Source organism: Malus sylvestris, chromosome 17 (assembly GCF_916048215.2).
Source record: "Malus sylvestris chromosome 17, drMalSylv7.2, whole genome shotgun sequence".
NCBI lineage: Eukaryota > Viridiplantae > Streptophyta > Magnoliopsida > Rosales > Rosaceae > Malus > Malus sylvestris.
Window position 1 is genome coordinate 7,299,233 of NC_062276.1, and position 23,264 is coordinate 7,322,496.

A 23,264-nucleotide genomic window follows, 5' to 3' on the forward strand; every position below is an offset into this window, starting at 1 on the left:
GGAACAAGCTTAGTTGTAGAGCGTAGCCATATAAAGCTTTACAGAGTCCTGAAGTTGTCCGATGTGGGACAAAAGTTACGTTCTCTTTCATACACGTGGGCCATCCAAGCCCCATATACCTTCTTCTTTTTTTGTGGGAAAGAAAAGGATTATTCTAGAACAATAAAAATTTGGAATACGCCTGAATAAATTGCTTATCAAGACCGAAACATATGGATGTTTTATGAGAAAATAGCCTTTTGCTGCCTCTCTTGAGTCTTGGAAGCTCAGCTCTCCAATGCCAATAAACTTAGTGCTTACATGAAACGGAGACGTTCCGTGATATATATATATAGAAAATCTCCTCAAATAAATCACAAATATATTATTTTTAGTAGTGAATGTATAGACCAAAAAGACTTGGACTAATAATAGAAATTAGAGTTTATTAGACTTTGCACCCTTGTGATTAGAATTCAGTAACAGTTTGGTTTATGTTTTTTCATTAGTTTTCCTCTTTTAAAAGTTAACAACCTCTCGGTATGCCCAAATTAACTATTATTTTTTATATGACAATTTGCGAAGCTGTTTTTTCCTTACATGAATATAGGATGAGAAATATTAAGGGAAACTCTCTCAAAGTGAGATTCTATGTGGAATCTCTGTCACCACACAGTTTAATGTCAATTCTTGTATCAACATTACCAACATTATGTCAAAAATATAAGGTGACAAAGTCCATGAAGAATTCTACTTTTAAAAGAGTCTCCTTTTCATTTATCGTATAAGATTTGTTGATGCACAAAACCAGAGGTCTTGGAACAACATCAATCCGACCGTGAATCTGCAAGAAAGTAAAGAACACAAGATGTATCGTGGTTCACCCCAATGTTTGGGCTACGTCCACACTGATGTTGATTGTATTTCTCTCTAACTGTATGTATGGATTACAAGGGTGAGGGGGAGTCCCCCAGAGAAAGAGAGGATTTGAGAGAGCTTCTCTGTGAGGATGAGAGCTTTGTTTAGGGGATGTGAGGCCTTTTCATTGTGAGGGTGAGGAGTTCCTTTTATAGACTAAAGGCTCCTCACTTATTACATATTTGTCCCTTTATTTATTACCTAATTACATTTTAATCCCCGAGTATTTATACGAGGTCTAAATACGGAGGCCCTAAGTATGATACAAAAAAGATTGATACCAAGTAAACTATTTTTGATCAATTATTATAGGGTGGATTATTTTTTAGCATCAACAATGGGAGCATATTTACTCACCACTATAAATTATGGTGTATGCTTACCATACACCTAATCATCTATCACATACCCTTTAACTTAATTTTGGTTAATTTTTTCAAAATTGAAAAAGTAACATTTAATGTGAAAGTTAACTAAGGATACATGACAGATGATCAGGTGTATAATGGACATACACCATAGTTATGGTGGTGTGCAAAAATGCTCTCATAAACAATTCTTATTTACCATTTCTATGTTATGATCCACGTGGTACCAATATAGCGCATGTGTAAGTGCAAAATCAAGGGTCAAACAATGTACCATTTAATAACATCAAGGGTTATGATAAGCTCCTAATCTCTTTCTCCTTTTCTCCCATTCTACTTGAACGATTATGATAAGCCACGTCAATAACTTATATTGATTTTTTTTTATAAAGACAATAAGACAAAAAACAAAGTGTAAGAGGAGAGGAAGGAAGGAGATGAGAATCATAATCCGGTTGTTGCTTACCAAACTGTTACTTTTACCCAAACCACATGAGTGCAAAGTGCATATAAATTAAGGTGAAGTGCCGATTTAGTCCTTGAACTATCACTTTAGTGAAAATTGGGTATTTGAATTATGTTTTTGGTAAAATAAGTCTCTAAATTTATTAAAAATTGCTAATTTCATCCCTACTATTATATTAAAAGCTAGGGTAAATTACACAAAACTGCCTCAACTATAGGTCAAACCACAATCTCATACATCATGTTTTAAAAATTACAATGTCATACCTCATTTTACGAATTTGTTGCAATGTCAGACCTCTATCAATTTGTCTATTAATTTTTCTGTTAAATGCTAACGTGGCTTGGAATAGGACCCACTCCCTGTCCAATTGGATAAAAATATTAATAAATTAAAGATAAAATTATTTAAATATTTTTGTAAAAACAAGTGGAATCCACCCTTTCTCGAACCAGGATCCTCTCCTGAGCAATTCCCTAGGGATCCCGCAATCTTGTCCGTTCATCGTATATCGGGCAGTCAGAAATCATTTAAAATTTAAATTTTAAAATTCAAATATAAATAGTACCTAACGAAAACTGACCGCACGATATAAAATGAACGAACAAGATTGCGGGATCCCTAGGGAATTGCTCAGGAGAGGATCCTGGTTCCCCTTTCTCTCTCTCTCTCTCCCTTCTCTCATATCTCTCTCACATCCCTTCTCTCTCTCTCTCTCTCTCTCTCTCTCTCTCTCTCTCTCTCTCTCTCTCTCTTTCTTCTTTCTTCCTCCATTCTTTCACCTTCATCTTTCACAAAAATTTAAATCGGTTGAGAGAAAAAAAATATTCACCACTCTCCTCCCCAAAAAAATTTCACCTTCATCCTCCAAATTTCATCATTTTCCTTCTCTCTCCCCAGAAAAAAAGAATAAATTTTGGACCAAAAAAAACCCATATATATATATATATATATATTTTTTTTTTTTTGGGATGTGATATCCACACACCCCATTTTACTTCTCACACACCCTTTATTAATTTCTGTTCATTGATCTTCTTCAATTCATCCAATCCGACGGCCGAAAATTAGAAGGGTGTGTGAGAAGTAAAAAAGGGTGTGTGAATATCACACCCCTTTTTTTTTTAGGTGGGTCTGTTGGGCCTGGGGACGTGGTCGAATTTGGGGATCTGGAAGAAATGAGGTAGAAGGCTGAGATGCAACTGTCAAAGTAGAGGTAGAAGATGCCGCCGGCAAGGGCGAAGTAGAGGGAGTGTGCAGAGAGTAAAGTCGAAATCTTGGTGCCAACGGGGAGGGATTTGAGGTTTTGGATTGGGGAAGATGGATGAGAGTGATGGGTTTATAGGGGGTGTGTTCAGCGACAGTGATTTGGTGGAAGAGAATGAGGGGGAAAAGCTCCATGGGAGGGAGGTGTAGATGGACAAGGATATTGGAACGGATCAAAAGAAACGGGAGAAAGGGAGATAATTATAGGGTGGGTCCCATATTTTTTATAATAATATTTAAATAATTTATTTTTAATTTATTAATATTTAATTAATATTTTTATCTAATTGGTCAAGAGAGTAGGTCCCATTCCAAGCCACGTCAGCATTTAACAGACAAACTGACGGAGGTCTGACATTGCAACAAATTTATAAGATGAGGTATAACATTGTAATTTTTAAAACATATTTGGTGGAAGAGAAGGAGGGGGAAAAGCTCCATGAGAGGGAGGTGTAGATGGACAAGGACATTGGAACGAATCAGAAGGGGGCGAAAGAGAGATAATTATAGGGTGGATCCCACATTTTTATAATAATATTTAAATAATTTATTTTTAATTTATTAATATTTAATTAATATTTTTATCTAATTGGACAAGAGAGTAGGTCCCATTCCAAGCCACGTCAGCATTTAACAGAAAATTTAACAGACAAATTGACGGAGGTCTGACATTGCAACAAATTCGTAAGATGAGGTATAACATTGTAATTTTTAAAACATAAGGTATGAGATTGTGGTTCGACCTATAGTTGAGGTAGTTTTGTGTAAGTTACCCTAAAAGCTATTTTATCCAATTTTTCATCAACTTAAGTCACTTGACATACCTTAGAGTATAATACCATCATTCTCTCTCTTGTAAGCCCTTAACATTTCATATAGGTTGCGAATCTAACGTCTAATCTACCCTCTAAAGTTAACTCCATACACTATTTCTTTATGAAGAATTGCCAATCTACTCTCCAATGTGTATCACATACTAGTAACGTGACTTAAATTTATGGAAGATTGAATATAGTAGCTTTGTATATAATATTAGGGATGTAATTGACAGATTTTTATAATTTAAGGACTGATTTTTCTATAAAAAAAAAATCGTTTAGGAACCTAATTTTTACTCAGGTGATAATTCAGGGACTAAATTGACAATTCAACCTATAAATTAAGAATGTTAGAAATTTAGTGTAGAATAAAAATTGAAACCAACCAACCCAAACTAAAAATCTTGGTATATCAAACTGAATTAAAATGGTCTTTATGTGGTTACTTAAAAATATCATTAACGGCAATGGACGTTTGGTCAATGGTTCAATCCCTGACCAAACGAAATCGGGTCTTGTCCATCCATATTTATGAGCATCCTGAGAAACTTCGTTGAAATTTCCTCAAAATTTCAGTTTAGGAAAGTTACCTCATTACAGACTTAATTCAATCTATTGAGATTTCCTTATTTATTCCAATTCGATATTTCCATCAGTGTCCATATTAATAAAGAGTGATATTACTCTCACCTCAATGTCTTATCTTCTTACCTACCTTTTAATGAATATTTTAATTACAAATTTGTTCATTTACAAAAAGATTGATAAGGACATTAATTATCTTGTTTTGCTTAATTTTTTTTTTTAAAAAAAGGAAGGTTGGGCATGGGAAATAATTTGTCTACCTTAAACCCTAACTCATATTTTCATCTCATTTCATTCAGAGAAAGTATAAAAATAGCAATGGACTTAGAAGATGACGCTTCTATGGAAGCACAAGACGATTATGTTTCCATTGAAAAGGTAGAAGAATAATTTGTGTATGTCATTTGAATTTATCCATCATATTTTTAAATTTGTCGTTGTCGAATTCTTTTGAATTTGGATATCCATTTGAATTTGCAGACCTTAGTGGTTTTCATTAACATATTATTTGTTATACATTTTAAGAGATAATTTTATAATTTCATATGTACGTATATGTTAAATGTTATTTTGGGAATAATAGTGGGTGAGAAAATAGCATTTTAATTTTTTAACTTTTTAAGGTGGGTGAGATTATAACGTGGATGAAAAAAATAAGACAATGAGGTGAGTCTAGTAGCTCTCTTAATAAATTGGTTGTGAGAACTTTTTCTGATAAGATTTTCGAATTTTTGAGATTTCTAGGATTTGGAAAAGAAAAGAGGCGCACTAAAACCCTAGCGATTGAAGTCTGTACTTGGTAGCTCTCTGTGATTCAAATTCCTCATCCAACATAGCTCGTACAGTAAGGTAATTACATCCATGTATGAACCTGTGTTTACTAAAATTTAGTGCTATTCGTATTTCAATCATTAATTTAGGGATTCATTTTCAACGTTAAGTATTAATCTCAAGGACCAAGAATTCTCAATGAAATTTCCTTGTTTTGAAACATAATTCTAAATGATTTCGTCGATCCACACATTTTTGTTATTTGGTATTCACTTCTAAGTAATTTCCTAGATCTGCAACTTACCTTGATATTTTTGTTTTTGCTGAGTAGATACAACTTCGTTAAGATGTTGTGTTCGATTACATTTTACTCAAACAAATTTGAATAACTAATCTCCACTTATGTCGATATTTATTTATCTCCATAACCATGATAGTTATGACAAGTTCAATGTTTAATTAATAGATCTTTTGTAGATTTTTTTTGTTAGAAAAGGCCCAGTTTCAAAGATTTTTAGCTAGATTTGGGGGTTAGAAAAGAAGGGCACCAAATGAAACAAAATTGGTGATGGAAGGGTGGATTAGTGAAGTTTGGTTTGTTTAAGGCCTCAAACAATGGAAAGAACAAATCTTGTTGGTTTGATTTATCATTTATTTATGACTCAAACATTAGTTCAATTCAACTAAACCACTCATAAGCAGGGACGTTTTTGAGATTTTGGGGGCTCTGTGTAGAAATTATATAGAGGCTCTTTTGCTCATGATTACATTATCTCACAAAAGCATACTAAACCAATAAAAATGATCATATATTAGTATCATAATTAAAAGAAATTTTGTAACTAAAATTATGTCATCAATCTACAAAATCATTAGTGGACATGTAAAAGAAGTCATGAAACAAAACATAAAGATGAATAAAAAAGTAGAAACTAGATACTAGAAACTAGAAACACTAATCCAAATTGCAAAAACAATAATTATGGTAATACCTAAATTAAAGGCGGCCTTTAATTAATCTTCAGTAACAAATTATATTAAGGCCTTAATCTGTGTATCTCTCTCCATTCTCTCTGCCCAAACAAGAGGTCTTAGATTTGATTCTCACAAAAGGCAAATTCGAATTATATTATTGCTAGGCCATTGTGAGGTTTAACACACTCTCCCACCCCCATTAGTAAAAATAATATCTTTTGTACCGAAAAAACAATTATCCAAAATGTTTTACTATTAATATATTGACATCAAAGTGCATGGGAGATAAGCACAATAACAAATAGTGGCAACAAACAAAGCAAACTGCGCATATTGCAACGAAATCTTTCAAATTATAATTGTTTGTCATAGATACACAGATGATCTATATCCTTATTTTACTAACCGATTCTTTTTATCTAATTTTCAGTACGTAGAGAGTAGACAAGATATGAATATGGACGATAAGAAAGGTGGGGTAATCAGCGAAACAAAGGTGGCCGAGGAGGAGATTACAGAAAATTCAACACAACCAAAACGCAAAAGCTTCTGGACTGAGTGTGATCAGTGCAGGATACCATTTGAGTATTTCGACAGATATTTCCTTGGTCACCGTTTCAGATGCAACGGCTGCCGAGGAATATTTGTTGCTCTAGAAGTCGATCCGCCATCTACTCAACGTAGCCGTAATACCGGAAAGTGAGTTCGTCGCGGCGGCAGCAGAATTAATTGTTTGGGCTGCTGATATTCAGGAATGCAAGATGCTTCATCGAAACTTAAATTACAATGCGGAGAAACCTTTTGAGCATTTAATCTTGCAGTCAAGGTTAAATAAAGTTTCAGCAAGCCTTACATGATGAGGGGATGATAAGACCTGGTTTAAGATTTTAATTTTATTTATGAGACATGATTTAAGATTGAACCAAAAGTGATGAATTGGTTTCTTATTCATTGGTTTACATTATAGTTATACTCAAATATGTTCTTATTAACCTAAAAATAAACCTGTTTACTTATTTTGTCGCACTCCCCAAACTGTCAGACACCAAACCCTAAACGGCTATGCCCTTTTGCCTTTGTCTCATTCCCCAAACAAACACCAACCATAAACATCCTTGTTTATTCTAGACCACCACTTCGAAGGTTAGCTTAAAGCCACCAAATTCTCAGAGCCAGAAGGGATGTATTCGTGTGACATGCAAATTCCCTGACTAGGACATGAGAGCCTTTCCAGCTATCTCCAGCTTCTAACTGTAATTGACAGGTTTGATAAGAATATGTAGGATAGAAAGGTAAAGGCTGTTCATGTCTTGGTCCTCAAATCAAACACGACTCACATTCACAGCCAAAACTGACCTTGTCAGTTGTCGTACACAGTCCCATGCAGATTTCGAGTCGTTTATCGTGTTATGTAGGAAATTTCTACTTCTAAATTTCACCTCTCTTATACATGCATGCATATGAATTTTGTGCACCTCTTTTTTTAGCTTTTCACACACATTTATTTGTTTTTTAGGTTTCTAATTGAATAAATCAAACGAAAACAACGTACATGATTAAATAAAGTCATGTGAGAGGCTAAGACATATGTCTTTTCATCATTTTTCATAAAAAATAGTTACACAGTACAATCTCTTAGTCCTATCTATGATTAAATTATGAAAATCAGGCTTTGTACGTGGCCCTCCTACAAATTCACCAATAAAAAATGGGGTGTGCGATCCACACACCCCTTTTTACTTCTCTCACACCTCTTGTTAATTTCTGTCATTTGATATTCTTTAATTCATCCGATCCGACGGTCGAAAATTAAAAGAGTATGAAAGAAGTAAAAAAATGTGTGTGAATATCACATCCCTAAAAAAATAGTCATCCTCTCAAAACGCAATCTCTATTAGCCCTCCCTCTTTGCCCTCTTTGACCAAAAAAAAAAAAAAAAATCCTCATTATCCACACAATATTAATACACATTATCGTTGCAATATTGATAAATTATTGCCACAATATTAAGAGTATTTTCGACAAACGAGCCAGTAGCTATTACACTTTGGAAATGGATCTTTTCCGGATCCTATCCATCAATCCGGGCTCTTGAAATTTAGTCAAATGACTAAAGTTATTATCACTTTTAAAGGGAGCCCTTATTTTTAGCCGTTGGATCAAATTTCAATGGTCTGGATTGGTAGATTTAAAATTTAAAACGTCTATCATGCCTCTTGAGAGATTTTTTTAGTGTGTCTGGAATGCGGAATGGTACATCATGTGTTATTAAAAGAGTAGTAAAATATTTATATTAAAAAATAAAATTTCCTTAATAACCGTAATGTACCATCGAGCACAATTTCCGCTATTTGAGGGCTAATGTCAAAGACTCAAAGCAACGGTTTGTCAAGTTCAATATTTATATTTGCCAATCACCGAAACTATACAATCAATCAATAATATAAACTCACACCAAAGTCTACGCCAAGTACTCGATCGTAATTTCGAACAATGAACCCGCCACCGCCCGTACACATCCAACTCTCCTCCCCGGGCTTTCCGCCAGCCACCACGATCACCCCAACACCTGATGGGACCCACCGGAAGGTCGCGATCGCCGTTGATTTAAGTGAGGAGAGCGCCTTCGCCGTCCGATGGGCCGTCCAGAACTACCTCCGACCCGGGGACACCGTCATCCTCCTCCACGTTCGACCCACCAGCGTCCTCTACGGCGCCGACTGGGGATCCGTTGACCCCAACGACGCCGTCTCCTCCTTCTCTGAGTCGCAGCAGAAATTGGAGGACGACTTCGACGCCTTCACCACTACCAAGGCGGCCGACCTGGCGCAGCCGTTAGTGGAGGCGCAATTTCCGTTCAAAATCCACATAGTGAAGGACCACGACATGAAGGAGCGGCTCTGCTTGGAAGTCGAGAGGCTCCGGCTCAGCGTCGTCATCATGGGCAGCCGCGGCTTCGGCGCCGCCAAGCGAGCCCCCAAGGTCGGCAGGCTCGGCAGCGTCACTGACTACTGTGTTCACCACTGTGTTTGTCCAGTTGTGGTCGTGAGGTATCCTGATGACTCGGACGGGTTGGGCCCTGGCGGCGAACCCGATACCCCGGTGGATCTCCACCCGGTGCCGGAGGAGGATCCGGAGGACTTCAATGAAGGCTCCTCCTCCGACAACGATGATGCGCATGGTAAATTTCGTTTGTCCTCAACTGTAAATTACACTAAATAATCGTAAATTGTAAAGTGACCCCTTTTTCTCTCGTCATGTTGCAGAAATCGAATAAATTGAAGGTTGAAGAGCTTACGCAGCGAATTTAAATGGGTTTATGGCTACTCTTATAATTTCGAGTGTTTTTCACTTTGCATTTTCTCATACCGGTGGTGAATTGAATGTGTGTCTCAGTCTGTATAATCACATGCATGTTTGATTTTATAGCTTTACCCTTGCTACGGTAATGGTCATTTACTTTTTTTTACTCCGAGAAGCACGGAATCATACATAAGACTTCGGGTAATCATACAGCCGAGCGTCGTTAACCATACGAGAAATTTTTTAATGCCAGGAATACGGCTTGATACTAAATGTCATAATACAGTGGTTAGAATTATTTTTTTTTTTTAAGCATCAAACCACTAGTATTATGACACTTGATATACCGGACCGTGTTTCTGGCACATAAAACATCTCTCTAACCATACAGGCAAAGGCGAACAGCGATTTCCGGCTATATAGGCAAACACCATTAACTACTTGACCTACAAACAAGACATCAATGCTTGCAAAAGAAAATTCAACCATTCAATAAAAGGGTGTTCGGAAAGCACACAAAAATACAGAATTTCAAATGTGAGAGAATGCAATCGTAGAAATCCACACACACAAACCAAAAGTTTTGGTCCAAAAAACCAACTACTGCATGAACCGATACAAACTACAAAGCGTGAAATGTAAATCCTCACATAGCTGCCATTGTTCCCTCACTCCGACTCCTGCGCATCGAGAGATCCTGCTTGAGGTTCATAATTCTGCTTCCCAAATCAAGGTAGTGCTGCCGACTATGCGCTGTTGCTTTTGTTCCGCTCGGAGGGAGGTGGCTGTGTCTACCCCGAGACTTTTTCAATGTTGCTACAGATGCACTTGCATGAGCGTGAGTTGATGAAGTCGATGGCTTTTTGGAAGATACACCATGACTAGCCTTCCTCGGAGCCTTGTGATCGGGTCTAAGGGTTCGATCAAACTGGTGGTTACTAATACCTAAGCGAACTGACCGATCTGCAGAATCCTTCAGAGAGCTGGACTTGATTTGCTGCCGGTTGTAGTAAGCCATGTGGGGAAGAAGTCCTTGCAGGTATTTCTTCAATTGGTCATCGCCGACATTCTTCTGAGCTGGGTTTCCTTCCAGACTGATGGCTTGCAAGGAGTTGTAGTTCGCCGCAAGTTGACCAAGACATTTTGCCGTTGAGATTTTGTTGAAGCGCAGATCCAGAACAGTCAGTTTTAGGAGGCGATGAAGACCCTCCACCTCACTGATCTTGTTTCCAGACAGGTACAATTCCTTAAGAGATGAACAAGAAGCTAGGCCTTCAACATAGACAAAACAGAAAAAAATAAGTTAGGACATGAATTATTCATGATTAATCAACAAGAGAAGCCAGGAAATATTTCAATGTGTATTCGATATAGGCAATCTACCATGTCCGATCCTCAAAATCCTGTTGTAGCTCAGGTCCAGTACACGTAGTCTTGTGAGTTCACGCAAACCTTCAATAGTAGAAATACTGTTTTTTGAAAGATTCAGCATATGGAGTCCTCGAGGAAGAGCACCAGCAGTTATCCTTACTGCAGCATGTATGCAAATGGAAAGCTAATTAGAATACAGAATCAATGAATCCCAAGAATAATTACAAACACCATAACACAGAAGCATACAGAAAGGATAATAAATATTTGAATCAAATGGAACAGATGAGTCAGAGAGGAAAACCTATGGAATTTCCTGATAAATTGAGCACCCTGAGATTTACAAAAGCACTAAGGAACGGGATCACTACCAATCCATGATTTGCAAGCTGAGCTGTGGTGGCAGCTGCACTCAAAGAAGATATATATCGCTTAGCAACTTCCATGCCAGGAGTGACCTTACCATCTGCCTTAGCAGTAGTCAAACCGTTTGAGTCATTGGACTCTCTCTTCACCTGATCATTAGATTGGGACAATTCATCCGTTTCTTCCACCGGACTGCTGCTATGCTGAAGATTATTAACCCACTCCTCGATACGCTTATATTTAAAATCCTTGTTTGGCAATTCATCCCAACTTAGAACTGAGGATTCTCCTTGGAGGTTTTTCTCTGTGATTACCTCATCTGCAGCTGGCATTATCCAGTCCTTTGCAAAACTAGAGTAGTTACAGGAATCATAGCCATCATCGATGGAGTTTTCAATATTATCGTTCTCAGCTTTACTTACAACATCATCTCTTTCCTGTTCTTGCTTTACCTGCATTTCAGTCTCATGTACTGAATTCCCTTTCCACCTCATGCCTAAGACATGCAGGTCCTCGGAAGATCTTGAATGCACTGCTAAACGATTAACAGGAGAACCATCTTCAATAGCTGGAACAGAAGCACTAATGTTTGCAGAAGAACAAGATTTAACAAGCCCTTTTGCAGTACAAGGTGTGAAGTCAGCAGAGTCATCAGCAAACTCTCCAGATGTTGGAGTATCACAGTTTTCATGGCCGTCTTTTTCTGATTGTAATGGTTCTCCAATTGAGAAAATTGATTCATTATTGACAATTTCAGAACTTACTTGACCGAGGTCGGAAGCAGGAGTTGTCTGAGATGGTTGAGGTGGGCTTTCTCCTCGGTCCCTACTTCCCTCTGGTACCGCCGATCCATTCCGATCAAGAGAACCATCAGAAGAAACTCCTTGATCAGTCTCGTCCCCAGCGTCATTGTCAGCAGAAGCCCTCCCATCAAGGTATAATTCACTTCCCAGAGACCTACTTTTTATAAGCCGTCCTGCCTGAGTAACCTTCTTGTCATTTTCTTTGATGAAGCTGCTTTCCATATCACCTGCTTTCCAATCAGCCTCAAGAGAAGATACATGCTTCAAACTGCTGTTAATTTGAGAAACTCCTTCTGTCTGTGATGCGTTTACGCTTGATTTTCCAGGCGAATCCTTCAAAGCTTGATTTGGAGAAGAAGCTTGCAATGTTTTATGCATTATTTCGACAGAAGGTTGAAAACTTTTCTGTTTGAAAAAGAAGACTCGGAATCAGAATAAGGAATGAACTATCAAACCAATCTGAATAAATCAGAAGTGCCAATGACCTGATGTGATGATTGTTCTGCTTACCTTAGGTTTGGGGCGATGGACGTTAGCTTGGAAACATGAAAACCTACCCATTGCTGGCAAAATATAAGAGCTAGTGAGCTACATCAACACTCGTGAATTACCTTTGACTACACTGGAAACTATAAACGACAAACTATTGTGCTTATTACTGTCTGGAAGCCTGTATGAACAACCTGACCTTGCTAAGTACAGTGAAAAACTACCATCAAGCTTCCGTTAGGGCAACCACGAATGTCATTAGCCATAATCAAGCGACAAACCCACTGAAACACGGCACAATCTCCAGATGTGTGATGATCTCGATCGCCTTAAAACACAAAGCAAAATCACTCTCTCATTATTACCCCACACCTTTTTAGAGGTGCGAGAGGAAATTGATTTTGCAGTAGCGGCCAGACTGAAATAAAATATCTGTCAAATGGAGAAGAACCCCAACCAGAACATACACCGGAAATGCTGGCCTGATAAAAAGAAAGAAAAAAAATACTGAAACTTAGCACCCCGCGCAGTAATGCACAACATACTATATATAACTCGGTAATTCCAAATAGAGGGGCAGAAAAATACAACTTTCTAAGAATCCATGACAAAAAAACAGATTGAAATCTCCTAATTGCTACTTGAAATGATTACCTCCCATCATTTTCTCTGATACACATTATAGGCTCATTTATGCATAGGATAGGATTAGATGGAATAACTCACAAGATCCAAACTCCAAATTATGTTGAAGTAAGAAAAAATCAAGGTAGCGGTTTCGTTTAGTGGGAATTAGAGGGGATAAGTTATAAGGTGTTGATATCCTACCATTTTGCTAGGATTCGACGGGATGAGTTTCTTTCCTGAGTAATCCATATTCTAACTTCAACTTGAACAGAACTTCTTCATTCTTTTCCTTCAACATGCCTTAAAATCTAATCATATTCAACTCAACATAATTGTTTATGTTAGTGATAAACATCTTTTGTTCCAACATACCCACCAAAAGCAATAAAAAGCTATTGAATATATATCTGTGTGTGTGTAATGTATACATATACATACATATTATGATATTTTCTGAATTCGTTTCCAAAGAAACGGATAAACAATTGCCTAATTCAGATAGCAAGATGGGAAAAGAGAAAAAACCAAACATTGCAGCTGACAAACACTATTTGTTTCTATTGTTCATGCCCAGAAAGATTAAACTGCATTAAGAAGTCCGAAAACCCGGCAATCAAACACAACCCATTAGAGAAAACAACCCACAAGTCAAAAACAAACAACAAGAACACATTTTTATCATCAAAAAAATCAGAAACCAAGAAAAGGAACGCAAAGAGTATAAATTTCAGAAGCAGAGATCTGACCTCTCCGTAGCCAGATTGTACTGGAAGGCAGCGCTCAACGAGAGGAAGACCCTGCCTTTCTTCTTCCTTCTTCTGCAGCAGCAGCAGAGCCACAAAGTCGCAATTAATTTTTTTTTTTTTTTTTTGTAAGTGTAAATTTATTGGTTTGTATGCATTATTGAGAGCTCCTCTGGCTCTGATTTTATACACCCCAAAAAAAATTATGAAAACAAATTGTTTTTGTTGGTTAATTTCAAGGATTTTGCGTAGAATTTGTGCTTCCGCGTGTTTGTTTGTTAAATAAATGGGAAAATTTTGCGTCCACACACGCAGCGAGGGCGACAGCCGTTGGTGTTTACTCCTCCTTTCATGTGTTTTTTAGCATATTATTTTTAAGTTCGAGTATCTATTTGAATTTAATTTTTTAAACTTAAAAATAATTTTTAAATTTTAGATTTTAAAAATTTGTTTGGTATGACTATTTTAAAAAATTGAACTCAAGACTAAATAAAAAATATAGTGTATTCTCTAAAAATACAAAAAGTAAGTTTTTAAAGTTTTTAAACTTAAACTCACTTATTTCTTGTCTTTCTATTCTCCCATCTCACTCCAAATCTCTTTCTCTTTTCTTCTTCCTCTCTCCCACTTCTCTTTTTTATTTTACTTTTTCCGTCTCTCATCTAATCTGCTCTCTTCATTCTCTTGATTCTTTCTCTCACTCATCTTCCTCTCTATCTCCTCGGATCCTCTCACTTCTTTCTATTTCATCCAATCATTTCTTACTTTATTTCCTCATCTCTCCTCTTTCTCTCGACCCCATTTTTTTGGATCTCTTTGTCCAGTTTAGGTTGTAATATTTAAAATTTTTAAATCACATACCAAACAAGTTTTTGAGTCTTAAAAAAAATTGCTTTCAAGAAAAATTCTTAAAAAATGTTTTGAGAAATTATAAAAAATTTCAAATAGAATACCAAACAAGCCCTTATTTTCTGCAGACGATATTTTATTTAATTTACAAAGAGAAGATTTGTCATAAGAAGAGTATATTGTTATAGTCAACTTAGTTATGACTAGGTATGATAAATTTTTTAATGTTTTCGAAACACAAAGTGATGAATCATATGTCATTATATAAGTGAGGAGAAATTTTATTTTATAAGTGTCATTCCACTTGTATAATAATAATGGTGTATCACTCTATATTCTAACATACTAAAACAAATCTCTCAATTAGCTATGCAGAAAAAATATTATTATTAGCAGTTCAAAAATTTAATTGTGATTGCTTTTATTAAAGTATGTTTTTATTAAGTATGTGGTCCATCAATATTAGAGGGAAAAATTGTTACTGGTACTTTAAAAATTTAACTGCAAATTCCAAACTTTTCATATTTAAAAAAAAAATATGCCAAGTTGGATATCTAAATGAGTTTATTGAAAAGAAAAAAAACGTTACTGCAATATAAAATAGCATCCAAGTTAGACCATCGTTTAACTGGAATTTGATTCCCGTCCTACCTAAATAATAAAAAATTAGTTTGGATATCGCATCATCAAAAAGATATTCTCATATGTTTTTTCTTCGATCACCTATCTCACTTTACATCTTCCAAGCAATTCTCAGTATATGGAACATGATATCTTGTTATTGGTTTCACATTATGAATCGAACCTGAACTTATACTAAACATAACACGTTATTCTAATCTCATAGATATATTATGTGATTATCTTTCGCTTATGTTTTCTAAAGATGATTCTAGCTTTTCCAGAAACATATGTATATTAAATAGATAAAAAATTTGAGAAATGCGCATACATTTTTTCGACTTTTCACGCATTCTTGTTTAATTTAACTGATGATTTTATTAAAAAATTAACGGCCACAAATAAAAAATGTGTGTAAGAAGTTAAAAACAATGTGCGAAAATCACCTTTCAATGAATAAGGCCACATTGTAATCTCTTATTACATAGAAATAAGTAGATGGAATGGGACATGGAAGGTGATGCTTCCAATTCATTCTTTAATATGAATATATGATATGGCTGTTCTCTCATTTTCGGTAGTTGATCTCGCCGGCCTTAGGTTTATGGTCATTGAATCTTATATTGCCAGCAGAAATTCAATTGGAATTTGGAATTTTAAACCAAACGGGTGCAATGTGGCAGCTCCTACTTCCGCACAAACAGGTTGGATTAGTGAGGCGGTGGGAGCGGGCGTACAATATACGTGATTCATATACTCATATCTAAAATTTTCTTTGAGTATAGGAGAAATTCTTCAGTGTGCGTGACATCTAAACACTAACACGTGGCATCTATGTTTAATAAAGTAATGTCATAAAGAGATAAACTTACCGCATGACAATATGTTATTGAATCAAAATAGGGGTGTGCTATCCACACATCCCATTTTACTTCTCACACACCCATTGATAATTTCTGTCCGTTGATCTACTTCAATTCATCCGATCCGACAGCCAAAAATTAAAAAGGTGTGTGTAAGAAGTAAAATAGGGTGTGTAGATATCACACCCCTCAAAATATTATGTTGTTGGTAAACTCATTCTATATATATATATATATGTATATATATATATATTTATATTTTTTTGTTCAAATATAATCTTCATTGATAAAAGAAATTGTTACAAGAAATAAACTTAAAGAAAATGTGCTAGTAGGCCAAGTGGACAAAGAAGTCCAAGCATAGCACACGATGGCCAATTAGACTCTATATGCTAACACAAGTCGTCTTCGCCACAACCACCATGTACCTCACCAATCTTTTGTTCGGGTTAGCCGATACCCGGTCACCACCAACACAACACAAGGGCCATAAAACAAACCGCACATGCAAATAAGTTCCAAATGAAGAACAATCTAATCATTAATCTCACAACAACAAAAATGCACAAATTTTCCTCTAAAAAACTCAACAAAAGAAATAAGCACTCAACGCCAGCAACTATATCCACCACTCGAGGGCTAACAAGGGAAAACTTTCGATGCCAACAAAGCAAGAAGACATGATACCATCAAACCGTACAAAGAGGCGGCACACAAACCCACACCAACTGCGAAGGAAATTGGTGCATCTCTACCTAAGTGAGCAACAGCTCTCTCTCAAAGAAGGTAGCAAACACAGTGGCCAGTATAGACTTCTCAATCGAAAGTAAACATTTAACAAACAATTAGAGGATTTTTGGGTGAAGTAGTGGGAGGGTAGAGGAGAGCTCTTGCGTGTTGTACAAAAGAAGTAGATCTACTGCCGACCTCAAGTTAGAACAAAAAGCCAACAACTGTGGGTTTACAAAGCTAAGGTTTTTGGAAGGGGTGGAGTTAGAAAAGATGCGATTTTTTAAGATATACGACAAACTCATTCTATATAAGTTATTCTCTTACTCTGCAAAGTATCTCTAAAGACCTACAACGCTGTATTTCGACCCCACCCGCTCTTATTCCCATCTAATGAAGTCTTTAGCAAGACTTGGTCCAAGCGTTTGGACTTTGGACCGACTCCAAAATCATAAGAGTGAGAAGAAACACCAAGTATTTTGAACAAAAAACAAACACTAGATATAAAATATTTACTCAGAAAATAATGTCCCTATAAAAAACACATGAGAAATTATCCACAAACCCAAGCAATACAATATATCGAGGCCCACAATAAGCCCAATAAACCGGGCCCAGGTAATAAAAGAATGTAGCGTTGTTTTAGGCCCATCGTTGTCCTCAACCTCGAGCTCGAGCTCGAGAGAGAGGCTGTCGGCTTTCCGCTATGGCTTCAAAGCTGCTTCCGCTGCGACGCCTCTCGAAGAGGCTTCTCAAACCTCCATCTTCTCCTTCTTCTTCTTCTTCCACCGCCTCCAGGGCGTGCTTGCATATTCTAGAAGCTTCGAAATCTCCACATCTCTCCCAGAACAGCCACGACGGACCTCGTCATTGGATAGCTTCCAGAAGCTTCTGTTCTAGCCCTTTGAATCTCGACGACGATACTCAAATCCCCGCCGCCATCGATTACCAGTAAGTCCCAATTTTCCATCAAAATTTTGTCTTCTGTCAACAAGGAAAGAAAGTTTTGATATTTTTCTCTAAGGTGTTGTAGGAAGTATAAATGTTGCTTTAACTAAGTTCAAATATACAAACTTTATGGGGAAAATGCGCTAAACACAATAAGTCGTATATATGTCACGGTTTATCACCCCTTATGACTGTTAGTGTCCCAGACCTGTGTAAAGTGGGAGCTTGTGCACTGGTTACGACCTTTATGACTGTTAGTGTCCCGCCAGTTCTATTTTTTATTGAAAGATTGTAACCGGTTAATCAACTGAGAAACTCCAAGGCTATTGATTTTGTGTTGGAAATGGAGTTTTAGTTGAAATTGTTGTTTGCTTCGAGGCGTAAAAATGAATGTTGCTAATGAGTTGATGTGCATACAGTTCTGTATTGCTGGAGGATGAATTTCACCGGCTAGCAGATTCTACAATACAAGACCTTCAGGAGAAATTTGAGGTACTTCTTTCGTTCCGTTCCTTTTCATGCCGTGTAATTTGAGTAAAAAACTCGTTAAGCATTGTTTTCTTGTTTTGGTACATAACACATTAAGTATTATCTTTTCATTGATGGTTCTACTTGGACAGGAATATGGAGATTCTGTTCAAGTTGATGACTTTGACATAGACTATGGGGTGAGAATGGCTGATTGCTGTTTGAAATTGATTAAATAATTAGGAAAATAATGATTTTTTGGTAAATAATTGGGTTTGCATTTGGCAGAATGAGGTGCTGACCTTAAAACTCGGGGATCATGGCACCTATGTTTTGAATAAACAAACACCAAACAGACAAATTTGGTTGTCTTCCCCAGTGAGGTATGTTGTCCGCTGTTGCTCTTACTGGTTTCAGGTTTGCTTGTGTGTTTGTGTCTCAACGCTTTTCTGAGTCTATATGTAGGCTTTCAAAATGTCTGTGAGTCTTGTTGATACCTTTGCTTCACACCATTGTTTGGACTGCATGTTATCTAAATGTACAATCTCTGAATGAGTAGTTCTGTAACGTGGGAAACTCTTTCATTGTGTACTATGAAGGAAACTGGATGTATCCTCAACAGTCAACACCAGACGAGCTGATCTGTCACTCTATACCATAGTCTGTCACACTATACCGTAGTGCACACATACATATTGAAATGTTTGAATGAACATATTTTTTATCGTCAGATGATGTATTACTGCATGCCCATGAGTTTGCTTCTGTGTCCATGGCTTCGTCATATTTCCTTGACAGCGGAGTTATTTTTCAGCAATGTGCACACACCTTAGCACGTGCTTGTGATCAGAAATTAATCCCTTAAACTTATGAGTGGATTATAAAGTACAGAAATTTGAATACGATCTTACAATTTTCCAATGCTGCCGAGGTTCTTAGCAGAAGCAAGAACAGGTACCAAATGATGCACAGGCTTGAATTAAAAAAAATTCCTAGAATGAAAAGTCTCCTACAAGATTTTGGAATGGAAGCTCAAAAAATGAAATTGAAATTAATTATTGTAGGAAATGTAATCTGATTAATGACTAGAACCTCAAATGGTAGCCCTTCAATTGGAACCTGTGCCCTTCCTTCTCCCACGTGGAAGAATGTCTTGATGCCCTTAAGCTCATGAAGGGAAGAGAGTTTGATGGGGCAGAGGGTCTTTATTGTCTACGCATCTTCTATATCAGGAATCCCATCCATTGGAGTACATTTTTATATGTAATCAATCTCAGAAATCCATGTGCTCAGTATTCTGTGGAGATGTGACTCTTGCCAAGTTACCATCATGCATGTGCCCATTATTCTTGGCACGTCGTTGATGTATATCAGGTTTCCAATCTGGTGGCCATTGACATGTCTTTATGGAAGCTAATTACGTTCATTGTCGTTTCGAGCCTTGTGTTTACAGAATTGGAATGATTTACTATACTGCCCATCTCTTTCATGTAGAATGCCATGTCAAGTGTGATGTAAACATATTCTCACGTACTCACCATCATGACAAGTCCTTGTACTGATATTCTAAAACCATGATACACATTTTCGTGCTTATTCGCCTACTCCTGCATCTATCTTGTGTAAAGTGTTAGACATTCACGGTTGCATTTAATCCTCACTGTTTTGCACAACTTGTTAATTTTTCTTTCGTTCTGCTAAATGATTTATGTTCTTGATGCAGTGGTCCTCAGAGATTTGACTGGGATCGGAGTTCTCAAGCGTGGGTTTATAGGAGGACCAAAGCTCATTTATTGAAAATTCTAGAGAGTGAGTTGGAGGAACTGTGTGGTGAACCCATCAGCCTCTCGTAAACCGCCTCAAAAGTGAGGTAATATAGTTTCACTTGGAAATTAATTTGCTGTACTCGTAGTTTTTCTTCCAGAACACATATTTGGGGTCCTCCACAGCTGAATATAATCTTATCTTGACTAGTTCTTGTCTGAAAATTTGTTTTTTGTTGAATAAACAACATGCTTAATGGGAAGGCAAGAACTTCATTTCGTTTCGCCAATTTTCTTCCAATGCAATTGTCTTGTAATTTCCTTTTGTGTTACTTAGTCTCGCTGGGAAAAATTTCACCGTGCAACTTATGATCTACTTGCGATTTGTCCACTCGACTTTTAATTTGTTATGAGCCCCTCTAATCCTTTAAACCATGCCAATTTGCTCATTTTCTCTTGGTAATCATAACTATTTATATTATAAATAACTTTGTAAAGATTCTTCGCGAAAAGTTAATAAAACTAAAATCGTTTAGTCAATTGTAATCAATAAATTGACGGTTAGTAATGTTTTTATCGAATCCGTCCATCTGTTTTTATACAGTTCAACGACTAAATGATCTTAGTTTTAAGGAGGTTTTTTTTTTTTTTTTTTTTTTTTGTAGAGATGATCTATATATAGTGACATATAATATAAATTTTGTAGAGATGATCTTTTATATAGTGACTTATATATAACGGTTTTGATTATAATCATGGAGTTCTGTGAATAGTTTACGATGTATTTTAAGTAGGAGTTCCTACTCAATCTTTGAGGAGCCAAGTCTTTTTCATTTAAAAGTCTTGTGGCAAATCGGAATAGAATACTAAAAGTCGCTTTGCAAAAAATCAATTAAAACTAAGGTAATTTAGTTATCAAATTGTTTAAAAACAAATGAACGGTATTGGTAAAAACATTACGAATTGTCTTCGTATTTGCTACAATAGATTGATTAAACGATCTTAGTTTTAATTTATTTTTACAGAGATGATCTTTACAGTTTGATTCATAGTCTGATTATAAGCACAAAGTTATGTAATTAAAACACTTTGAGTAGCCAAGTATTATTCATACTAATAAGTTAAATGGCATTGTTAAAAGTAGGGTAGTGTTCTCCACACATTCATGTTTATCTCCCATGCTTCTTGTTAATTTTTGTCATTTGATTTTTTTTCAATTCATTCGATTCGACGACCTAAAACTAAGAGAAATATGTATGAGGTAAAACAATGGTGGGTTGTATGTCCTTGAGGTACTAGGGCACCTTATACACCCCAACTCTATGGATGAGGGTCATCTTCAGATCTTCTTTGTAGGGATCTGAATGATCAATCAATTGTGTTTGTTTATCGTACATCGTGCGATTAGTTTTCGTTAGATATTCTTTGTGTTCAAATTTAAATAAAAAGTTCAAAATAATTTCTGGCAGCACGATATATGATGAACGGATACAATTGATTGTTTATTCAGATTCTTACAAAGAGGATCCGAATAGGATTCTAATCCCAACTCTATGATCACAGCGACAAAACTTTAATTCGACTTCTAGGTACAAGTGCTTTTCCGCATTGTGCCTGGATAGCACCTGCTGGTTTTATGTATTAAACAAATAATGGATATTTTACAGAAAAATAAAGGGAGTTTTAACGAAAAGTCCGCGGTACTATTCACTTTAACGAAAAACACTAAAAGTCAAATTTGATACTATTCACTTTACCCTTTATTTTGTCTTTATCGTTAAAACTTAAAGTTTTCAAGCTCTTTTTCATTAGTTTTCCTAAAAATAAACGTTGTGTAGCGTCTCTTCCGGGTTCCAAGGGATTAAGGATAGAATTAAGATTGAATAATCCTCGGATTGGTACTAAATAAAATATTTTGGTTGACATAAAAGTCTCGATTCCGACTAGAGTTGAGATCAAACGATCCTTCTCAATTATTAATCATTATATGAAAAATTTGACAGAAGCACTTGCTGTGATTTTTTTTATAAAATACTTCAAATGTTTTTTCAAGAATTACTTGCATTTTTATTAAAATTTTGACATGCTTATAATAGAAGAACTTTTGGTGGAAGCATAATCATCTCCAATTGGGCAATATATCCATCAACCGTTTATAAAATTTACAAATTTGTACTATTATATCCACCTCAAATAATGACTGAAAGTTTAGGATATAATATCCAGTTGTATACAAGAATATTCCGTTAAAATTAGATAAAAGCACCAGTGCATGAGTTGCACTGATCCATTAGACAACTGATTTTGCATGGTTGAACTATTACAATTTTAATCTAACCTTTTAAACAATTGTGTATCGTAGAAAAACCTAATATTTCAACGAATTTCAACGTGACATGTGTATATTAGAAAAATAAAAACCCGAATAATTGAGCGGATTACAACGTGTTTATTATGCTTATTTGCCATCAATGTCGCGCTCATAGTGTTTAAGATTACCGGTCCCTATTGATCCATTTAATTTTGGATACCAACTTAGTGGTTGCTATTAAACCATGGCACTATTAAGTTTCTGTCTGCAAGCTAAAAAGGGCAAGCATAATGCAAGTGTACTGATTCAGTACAAAGCTACTTTCGTAAACAGCTTACTTTCTGCGGTTGGTTTGTTCTCTCAAATATCCCCTCTACCAATTTGGGTGGCCAGAAACCAAGTGAAAATTTAGATCAACCTCCATCGTTCAAGGTGGGAAAGGAAACAAACATTTCACCAAAAACCATGTGAGAGTAATATTCTAATTGAGGAAGTTTATCTGTAAGTGATCGATTGTACCGGTGGATATGATTTCTCTCGTCAATCAACTGCATCAAGGGTTCGAATTTTTTGCATGCCTCTGCCCTTAGTCTAGTGTTTTAGAGTAGAAATATTGTTTGTAATAGATCAAAAAATGGAGGAAGTTTATAGAAAACATATTTCAGAAATGTTTATGTTTGTAATTTAGCTAGAACATTGATTGGCTTCTTACATTACAGAGCACATGTTTAGTGATTGTTAATCATTAATGAATGTAAATTCCACAATCTGTCAATCGAGAAAACTTTGAATAGGATTGTATGATTAGTTAAATGGTCGTACACTCTCATAAAGAATTAGATCCACTATATAATTAGGTACCAT

The 23,264-nt window shown here is 36.1% G+C and overlaps 3 protein-coding genes across 6 annotated transcripts; 2 read left to right on the forward strand and 1 right to left on the reverse strand.

Moving 5' to 3' along the window:
* The first annotated feature begins 8,519 nt into the window (after nt 1–8,519).
* On the forward strand, nt 8,520–9,615 carry LOC126610365 (universal stress protein PHOS32-like). Its single transcript, XM_050278425.1, has 2 exons — nt 8,520–9,327; nt 9,413–9,615. Exons 1-2 carry the CDS (start codon nt 8,640–8,642, stop codon nt 9,421–9,423), a joined length of 699 nt encoding a protein of 232 aa, XP_050134382.1. The 5' UTR covers nt 8,520–8,639; the 3' UTR covers nt 9,424–9,615.
* Nucleotides 9,616–9,913: 298 nt separating this feature from the next.
* On the reverse strand, nt 9,914–14,117 carry LOC126610364 (uncharacterized). Of its 4 annotated transcripts, none has more exons than XM_050278423.1 (6): nt 13,852–14,117; nt 12,678–12,960; nt 12,500–12,552; nt 11,125–12,394; nt 10,833–10,979; nt 9,914–10,721 (listed from the first exon to the last, which is right to left on the reverse strand). In XM_050278423.1, the coding sequence occupies exons 3-6, from the start codon at nt 12,548–12,550 to the stop codon at nt 10,096–10,098; spliced, it is 2,094 nt and encodes a 697-aa protein (XP_050134380.1). In that variant the 5' UTR covers nt 12,551–12,552; nt 12,678–12,960; nt 13,852–14,117; the 3' UTR covers nt 9,914–10,095. The 4 variants fall into 4 exon arrangements, with proteins under 4 accessions (XP_050134380.1, XP_050134378.1, XP_050134377.1 ...); XM_050278421.1 differs by adding an exon at nt 13,307–13,413 and having other exon boundaries at nt 12,500–12,960; XM_050278420.1 differs by having other exon boundaries at nt 12,500–12,960.
* A 3,461-nt stretch (nt 14,118–17,578) lies between these two features.
* LOC126612485 (frataxin, mitochondrial-like) lies at nt 17,579–20,379 on the forward strand. Its single transcript, XM_050280911.1, has 5 exons — nt 17,579–17,861; nt 18,278–18,350; nt 18,479–18,526; nt 18,615–18,709; nt 20,050–20,379. Exons 1-5 carry the CDS (start codon nt 17,617–17,619, stop codon nt 20,177–20,179), a joined length of 591 nt encoding a protein of 196 aa, XP_050136868.1. The 5' UTR covers nt 17,579–17,616; the 3' UTR covers nt 20,180–20,379.
* The last annotated feature ends 2,885 nt before the right edge of the window (nt 20,380–23,264 follow it).